General features: G+C 45.4%; 1 protein-coding gene across 1 annotated transcript; it reads right to left on the reverse strand.

Annotated features, from left to right (window-relative positions):
• Positions 1-94: 94 nt before the first annotated feature.
• On the reverse strand, positions 95-8,058 carry gfm2 (GTP dependent ribosome recycling factor mitochondrial 2). Its single transcript, XM_012815907.3, has 20 exons — positions 7,861-8,058; positions 7,656-7,734; positions 7,505-7,550; positions 7,319-7,416; positions 6,787-6,912; positions 6,363-6,451; positions 6,142-6,230; positions 5,853-5,913; positions 5,365-5,550; positions 4,956-5,036; positions 4,571-4,719; positions 3,741-3,881; positions 3,379-3,478; positions 2,857-3,061; positions 2,617-2,693; positions 2,300-2,438; positions 1,292-1,477; positions 985-1,100; positions 595-777; positions 95-508 (listed from the first exon to the last, which is right to left on the reverse strand). The coding sequence occupies exons 1-20, from the start codon at positions 7,894-7,896 to the stop codon at positions 380-382; spliced, it is 2,316 nt and encodes a 771-aa protein (XP_012671361.1). The 5' UTR covers positions 7,897-8,058; the 3' UTR covers positions 95-379.
• Between the last annotated feature and the right edge of the window lie 978 nt (positions 8,059-9,036).

Consider the following 9,036-nt stretch of genomic DNA (forward strand, 5'->3'; position numbering starts at 1 on the left):
GTGTGTGTGTGTGCGTGCCTGCGTGTGTGTGTGTGTGTTTTGAGGTGACCTACTGAACATACACAACACTTCCAATCATACACACATAGTCACATTCAATGAGAAATCTCACATATACATACATACATTTATTGACATACACATTTTAAATACCCAGTAACGTCCTTATGTCAATGACACGCTCACCTCCCACTTTTTTTGCATAACAGTCTTTTCTGAGTTTTGAGATGAAGTCCTCCCATGGTAAACCACTGCTTCACTGAGGAACTGCATACGGCGGCAACATTAGTTCCTGTTGAGTTGCCAGGCCTTAGGTTTCAAGTGCCTGGTTTAAAGCCTCATTTTCCTCAACTGTATTGGCATGCAGAGGGAAAGGCCTTCATGCCAGGCCTGCCATCTTGTTGAGCAGAGCAGTCTGGTCCTGCGGGTTCATGGCCTCATAGCTGGACAGCTGCAGAGAGAAGGTGGCGTTCCCGGAGGTCAAAGTTCGCAGGACTGTAGAGTAGCCCTGAAAATCAAAAGGAAGTGAAGATTTATTCACAGATGTGATCTGTGGAGGAGTCTGGATGTGTTTGTGCTGCCTGCCCAACCCACCATCATCTTGGCCAGTGGGACAGTGGCCAGCAGCACCTTGTTGTCGTGGCGACTCCGGATATCTTGGACAGCGCCCCGCCGCTGGGCGATGTCTCCAAGCACAGGGCCTAGAAGCTCCTCCTCCACTGTCACCTCAAGTGACATCACCGGCTCCAGGACCTGCCCACCAGCCTGCTTTAGCGCCTACACACACACACACACACACACACACACACACACACACACACATACACACACACCACAGAACTTAAAACTATAGTTTAATATCTATCACTCACATCTTCACAAATAGTCAATTACTGCCTCTAATCATTCAACAATATATCATTCACTTGAACTTTTTTTACACATTAAAGAGCGTCACTCTTTTTCTCACACACACACACGCACCTTGAGCATGCAGCGCGACACACAAGCTGCCACCATGGCTGGTGAGGTGCCCGGCTCGATGCCCACACTCTGGATGGTGGCACTCACGCCCTGCATCGGGTATCCAAGCAACGGCCCTAGTGACACGGGAACAGTTCAAAAATAGCCCTTACAGGGTATTAACCTGTGAAACAGGTCAGGTTCACAGTGTGTGTGTGTGTGTGTGTGTGTGTATCTGGAGGGATCTAGGCCAGTGAGGTCTGTCTTCCACGCATATTGAAACTGAGCCCCCTTCACCCTGGTTTCTCAGGTCATGGATTCTGGTTACCTTGGAGATAAGAGCTCTGCACACCATTCTCCACCGCCTCCCGCAGCTCAGCAGGAAGCTGCTGCTCCACTTCCTCCTCCAAGGACACGTCACAGGAAGAAGAGGATGATGGGTCGTCACTGGGATGGACAGACAGACTGACAGTGGCCACGTGTCTCCGCTCCCCCACAGTCCGGTCCAGAGTGTCTTAAACACACACAGAGCTGTCAGACGATAACATCCAAGTCACAACATTCAATTTAAAAATATAGTGACACCAAATTAAATATATTATGGAATTCTTCCAGCAATCCATCATCACCAAGCATCAAGATTAACACCAAAAGGTGACAGTATGGTGGACAGTTGGAGAACCTGCCCATCTTTCTTTGGTCTACCCAGGAGGACAATCCTTCTTATCTGAGAGGTTCTAAAGCAATAATACACATCAGAGAGATATCTGGCTCATTAACTCTGGTACATTTTTAATCAGTGCTCAGAGATGTTCATGCTTGATTTGCTGTCATAGTATATTATGCATCAGTGGTGCGATATCAACCTCACACATGAGCGAAGGCCATCCAAGAGCTGAGGTGAACTATAAAACACAGAAGCATACAACACACACACACACACACGCACACGCGCACACGCGCACACGCGCGCGTAGAGGGTATTCACATTCAGGAGCAAGTTTTGCTCTATAGTGCACCCTAGTGGTGAAGTCATACACTTTCTGCCTGTAAATTACGGTTTGACAATCTTACATCTACATCACTCCCTTTCACTCGATCATGGGATCTGTTTTGGTGTTAAGGCCTTTTACTTCAACTGTACTATTGCCCCTGATAATCCTGTATGGCCATACTCTACCGTCATACTGACTACAGGCATCTGAGAGAAGAATGGCATAAGGGTGTTTTCTTGGACATGTCTTACACATCCAGGAGTTTGTGTCCTTTTGATAGTACCGCTTCTGACCATTAGATTGAAGTGATGTGTGATTGGCTGAGATGCTACTGAGCTCACCTGTGGTGGATGCTGATTGGAGGATGGTCTCTCGGTAGGCCACCTGTAGGGGGCCCAGGTGCGTCTCAATGCCGTACTCTCTCCTGATGCGGTCATGGATGACCTCAATGTGCAGCTCACCCATACCACACAGAACGGTCTGATGAAGAAGAGGAGGAGGAGAAAAGGTGGGACAGAACAGAGGGAAAGAGAGGAGATATGACAAACAGTTGTAAGTTGATTCTGTGATTTAATGTTGAATGATTGTGTGTCTGTCTTTGTGTCTTTGTGTGTTCGTGCGTGCGTGCGTGCGTTCGTGCGTTCGTGTGTGCGGTTACCTGTCCAGAGTCTGGGTCTATGCGGACCTTCAGACTGGGGTCCTCCCTCTGCAGGCAAGTGAGGGCATGCTCCAAGTCTACACACACAAATCACACACACACACACACACACACACACCCACGCACACAAGTACAAATACATGAAATCTGAGGAAAATTTAAGATGACGTCTATTTTGACGTCTATCTAAGTCTATTTTCCCTTTCTACGAGCGTCTCTTTGGCAGTGGCACTGACTCACCGGCCTGTTTGGCCATAGATGGAGGCTCTATGGAGCAGAAGAAGACGGGTTCAGGCACCTCCACCCCGGCCAGGACCAGTCCCGGGGCCTCCTTGCCTCCCTCTCCCCCAGCTGAGGTGCTCCTCTCCTGGACATCCTCCTGGGCACGCCTGGCTGCTGCCACCGCAGATGCCCTGGAGGACACGATGGTGTCGCCTGTGACCGTCTGTCAAGAATACAAAATAAACACACACATGCAAAAGGTCAGGTCTTGTTTTATCAAGGACATCTACTGTGCATATGTCTGTATGGGTGTCTATGTGTCTGCATAGTGAGTATGTATGCTAGAAATTTTGCACTGAAGTGTCTGAAATAATGTGTACGTTTGTGTTCATATGTGTGTCATACTCGTACACACTAAACGTGCATCATGAACTAAGTGTGTGTGTGTGTCTGTGTCTGTGTCTGTGTCTGTGTGTGTGTGTGTGTGTGTGTGTGTGTGTGTGTGTGTGTGTGTGTGTGTGTGTGCTGTGTCTCTGACACCTGTTTGAGTCCGACAGTGAGGGCGATGTTTCCTGCACTAAGAGAAGGAATCTCCACATGCTGATCAGCAAACGGCAGCAGCAGACGACTCATCCTCTCCCTAAGACAACACCATGCTATTACGAACAGCTGTTGGACAACTCATCATTTCACTATTTGACTTTTACACTGATATTTACATGTTTTCATTTAGCTTGCTTTTCTCCCAAGCTAACATCAGTACAGGTTAGGTATACATTCTATCATAACGTAGCGGTTAAGATCAAAACACAGAAGTGAGTTGTCCTCATTGTCATCAAGTTGTCTTCAAACCGAGTGTTTGTACAGTTCAGAATGAATGACGTGGCGTGTTGACAACATACGTTCCGTTCCTGTTGATGTTATGGACCGAGGACTGGGGCTTCATGGAACCGGAGTAAATCCGCAGGAACACCAGCGGCCCTCTCTGTTTGTCATGGACGACTTTAAAAGCCAACGCACACAGGTCATCCTTATACCAGCGCCTGCAAGGAGAACACACTCTTTAGTACACAAGTCACTCTTACATCCATGATTGTTAAGAGAAACATGCACCTTAGTGCAAACATCACTTTAATGCTAATACACCCTCAATTTACTACTAATACTACTAACTACTAACAACACGACTACTTACTAACACTACCAACACCATTACTTACTACTAACAATAAACTGCTGTGTCAGAGGCAGCATACAGCTCTCTGTTGGAGAAACTCTAGTATGGATGCAAAACCTATATGACAACAACTCCAAATATTTTATTCATGAACTGGGCTTACTCTCCTAGTCTTAACATTTGCTACAGGGGGAACATGTTACTACAATGTTTAGTCAGTTTAGTTGGTAGTCCACTCAGGTGAGGAAGTGTAAGGAGAGACTTAAACCGGCAACCTGGAACAGGGCTAACAAACAGTCTATGATCGTGTACTAGTTTCTTGTCTACGCTATGATCGTGTACTAGTTTCTTGTCTACGCTATGATCGTGTACTAGTTTCTCGTCTACGCTATGATCGTGTACTAGTTTCTTGTCTACGCTATGATCGTCTACTAGTTTCTTGTCTAAGCTATGATCGTGTACTAGTTTCTCGTCTATGCTATGCTCGTGTACTAGTTTCTTGTCTCTGCTGTCTGTTCATGTGTTTATCTTTTGATCTGGCCCATTGTGACGCACACCAGGTCGTGGTGCCTCTCATTGGGGGCCGGCAGGTAGAGAGTGATGGCATCCAGGAGTGGCTGGACACCTTTGTTGCGCAGGGCACTGCCCACCAGGACGGGAACACCTTTTCGTGCCAGTGTGACACGCCGCACTGCCTGCTGAAGCTGAAAAACACACACACACACGCACACACACACAAAAGCTTAAACATCATATACCAGTCAGATGTGTGAGGATCAGTATCATAGACCAAAATTCATAAGGATATGTGAGAAACTCCCTCGAAATAGAAAAGTCTCTCTCACTCTCACTCTCTCTCTCTCTCTCTCTTTCATTCTCACTCTCTCTCTCTCACACACACAACCACACAGAGCACATTAGTGTTGTTTTCTCCACTTACCTTCCCTGGAGGAACAGCATCAAAGTCCTCACTGAACTCCCCCAACAGCAGCTCAGCAAACTCATCATCTAGATCTGCCACCTAAGCTCACACACATACGCGCACACACACACACAGACACATTAACAGACATCTACCCTACCCATCCACAGTCACTGATCTAAATCATGGTTAGAGAACTTTCGGAGTTCTATCTACATTTCCCCAACGTTATACTATATCAAATAATTTTGCACCTTCATGTAATACCACCTTCACATTACTACTATCATCTCCCACAATTATAATGTCATAACTATGCCTATAATGATAGCTTACTTCAGACTAAAACATTTCTAACTATAAAGCACAAATATTCATCCAGTGTCTGGTAATGGGGGCATTTCACCTGTCAGGGTGTCTGGCTCACCTGGTCTATGAGGGCCCCTCTGGCCTCACTGGCCTGCTGGAGGAGCTCCGGGTCATCCGCGGGCCCCAGGTCCTTCACCTCAAACACACGCCCGTCATCCTCCCGCCCTCTCATCCGCCACGCCATTCGCTGCTTGGTGATCAGGTCCACCAATCCACTGAAGCTTTTCCCACTACCAATGGGAATCTGGAATTAAACATTACAGAGACGGTGTCACATTGCTCCTTTCTTTATGTTTGAGGTCTAGATCACTGGTAACAGCTTATCATTATGTGAATTGCTGCTGCAACGCTACAATTTCCCTTTGGGGATCAATAAAGTAATACATTAATCAATCTATCTTTCTATCTATAATGAAACTGACACACACATTTACATATATTTATTCATTTAAGATGTTGTCTTTATCCAAAGTGAATAACTGGCCAGAAAAGGCATGCACTTATTCAGTGCGATTCTGATTGTGATGGCATAAAGCATGTCGGTACCTGCAGCAGGACTGGGTTGGCTTTCAGTTTGTCCTTCATACTTTGGAGGGAGAGGCTCAGACTATGGAGAGACAATTAAACACAAATCTCACCCTCATTCAACCTGTACAAATGTACATTGCAATCTATTGCTACATTGTCCTTACGTTTTGTTCTAGGCACCTATAATCAGAGCCGCAATGACACAAGAGAGCTGCTAGATGGTACTGAAGTGAAGTGTGTGTGCGTGAATGCGTGTGTGTGTGAAAGAGAGCGAGCGAAAGAGAGAGAGTGTATACATGAATATTACCTGGCTCCAGGCTTATCCATCTTGTTCAAAAAGCACATGCAAGGCACTTCATGTTTCTCTGCCTGCCGCCAAACAGTCATGGTTTGGGCCTTAAGAACGAAGACACACACACACACACACACACACCTATGATTGAAACACGCTTTCCTGGCCCACTCAAGTGTGGTTGAACACTAGATATGTCCAGCCTTGTCTTAGGTGCTGCGGCGCGGTCCCCTCACCTCCACTCCTGCTGAAACATCAAACACGGCCACAGCCCCATCCAGCACCCTCAGCGCTCTCTCCACCTCCAAAGTGAAGTCAACGTGCCCTACAATAACAACATGCCACATTGGATGATAACACTAGTGATGACAAACACCAAACACTTTCAATAACTTCCTGACAATGTTTCTAACAAAACATGCACCATTAACAAGCAATCACGATTGACACAGTAAGCACCAGCAATCTTCATAATGCTCAAACTAATCCTGTAACAAATGACATCAGTCCTGATTGGCTTATTGTAAGGAGGATGCAGACAGCACAAAGACTATCGGCAACAAGCACTGAAGACTATCCAAACCAATGTAATAAGATATGACACATAGGGAGGGAACATCAAGGAAGTAACTGAAGAGGAGGAATTCCTAAAGAGAGCACCTGGTGTGTCTATGAGGTTGATCCTGTGCTGCTTCCAGTCAAATGTGACGGCTGCTGATTGGATGGTGATGCCTCTCTCTCTCTCCTGTGCCATGTAGTCTGTCACTGTGTCCCCATCATCCACATCTAAGTGGAGAAAAAGACAAAGGAGGTTTAGTCCTGCAGGGCCTAAGAATTACCCTAGATGTGGTCATCTTTATGGTATTTGGTAATTTGATGTATTTGATGTATTTATCTCTAAGCCTCTTTTGGTGAAGCAGAGGGGATGCATTCAGTAGATGGCAAAAAGTGGTGATGATTCTTTGGGCCATAGAAAATGTACAGTGGCTTGGCTACATTCCTGATTAGCCTACTACCTGGCAGTTAAACTTACCTGTAACAGTTAATTCATAGTAACAATTACTCACATTGCTTAGTCTCCTACTGTTTCTCCAGAGAATATTCTAAACTTCATTCTACATCATCTAGTAGCCGACTATGCACTATAACCGCCCTCAACCTCTAAGTACCAAAACCCTTCGCTTTCACTTACCTCCCAGCGCTCGGGTGTAGCCGGAGTAGAACAGCATCCTCTCCGTGGTGGTAGTTTTCCCCGCGTCGATGTGCGCCATGATCCCAATGTTTCTGATTCTAAAGAAGTGGTGATGTAAGTACACAAACAGTACCAGTACACAACCATTGTATCCTACATCTAAAATCATGAGCAAAACAGACATACTTTGATATGTCCGGACTGACCACCTGTCGTGGCGATTTGACATCATCTGGTGATGAGAAAAAAGGACAAGCTTAGCTCTATAAATATGAGCGTGGGAAATATCTTATCTCTTCCATCCCTTGTTGTGGGTTAAGGGACGATTTGGACAGACCTGGTAACGACCGATAGCTTCTTTTCCCTTGCCATCTCCACCTGTACGTTTGACCTCCATTCTTGCAGGAGCCGGCATACTGCAGGATACAGCACAGGTAATATCATTCATTTGTATCGGTTAGCGAGATGTTACATACTACAGCCCTTAAGGTTAAATGAATGACTGTCTGTGGCTAGAGTCGCTGACAATCTCTGTCACTTACCGCTCGTAAGATGCTAAATGTTACACCAAAACGCATACTGTGTCCTTCCAGGGTATTTTTACGTAAATGATGTCTGATGCTTCATGTCCAAAATCTATAAATGTTGATGGACTTAACAAATCTGTCAAACTTTATCCACTGACATATCCCTCACGTTAGGTAAACACATTGTAACTGTAACACATGCACACAGGAAACAATGCGCAGTGACTTTGGTTCCGAGAGGGGATTTGTAGGGATTTAACTGTCTGTCTGTCTGCCTACCTACAGTGGACGATAGAGCATAGTTTCAGGGCCATTTCCCCCGAGATAGAGTCATCGAGAGAACATCGTTACCTAGTAAATTAAATTAGTGCTATGTTGGGTATTCGATGCTTCAGAATTATTGTGCAGCGTTACATTTAACTCAATTCCAAACCCGATATTCGTTCAACCAGCAGATGGCAATACAGACGTGTCTCTGCTTTAGCTGTTTCTTCTCAATTCACGTTTTTGGTCTGTTCGCCAGTAGATAACGGTACAACGACATTCCAGACTGTAAATATACAGGAGCTCAAGATAAAACTCTTTTTTTCGAGGCGTTCTTACTCAAATAATAACATGAAATATATGAAATGATAATCAAGTATGTGCAGAAATGTATTCTGTTAAGCATGTTAGAAATGAATTTATGTTACATACAGGTAGGCCCACATGTGTGTAATAAATACATTATGTTTATAACCGTGTTTATTCATTTAAACATTCACATACTACCACTCATACACGTCTCATTCTGTGAGATCACTGGCCAGAATGGCTTGACTTCCTCATTTACTTGACCGCTTAGTCTATTCCTCTGCAGTCACTGAGTGCTAATTCTCAACCTGGTGTCTCCCAACAAAGCTGATGTGATTCAAAGCTCATTAAAATAGAACCAGGCTTTCGACCTGTGTGTGTGTGTGTGTGTGTGTGTGTGTGTGTGTGTGTGTGTGTGTGTGTGTCAGGGAGAAGAAGAGAGAGGACAACAGTTGAGCAGGATCACATGTACAAACACCTGCGACTGGACAGTTGACCAGAACAAGCTACGTAATCCCCCCACCTCCACATGCTGCCTACACATATAGACGCATGCTCTCACTCACACATACTCACTCTCTCTCTCTCACACACACACTCTCTCTCTCTCTCTCACAC

The sequence above is a fragment of the Clupea harengus genome, chromosome 12 (assembly GCF_900700415.2).
Source record: "Clupea harengus chromosome 12, Ch_v2.0.2, whole genome shotgun sequence".
NCBI lineage: Eukaryota > Metazoa > Chordata > Actinopteri > Clupeiformes > Clupeidae > Clupea > Clupea harengus.

Coding starts and splice junctions, on each gene's coding strand:
- gfm2 (XM_012815907.3), bottom strand. CDS start 7,896: ATGCGTTTTGGTGTAACATTTAGCATCTTACGAGCG. Junction 5,037..5,364: donor GAGGGGCCCTCATAGACCAG/GTGAGCCAGACA, acceptor GTGTGAGCTTAG/GTGGCAGATCTAGATGATGA. Junction 778..984: donor TGTCGCGCTGCATGCTCAAG/GTGCGTGTGTGT, acceptor GTGTGTGTGTAG/GCGCTAAAGCAGGCTGGTGG.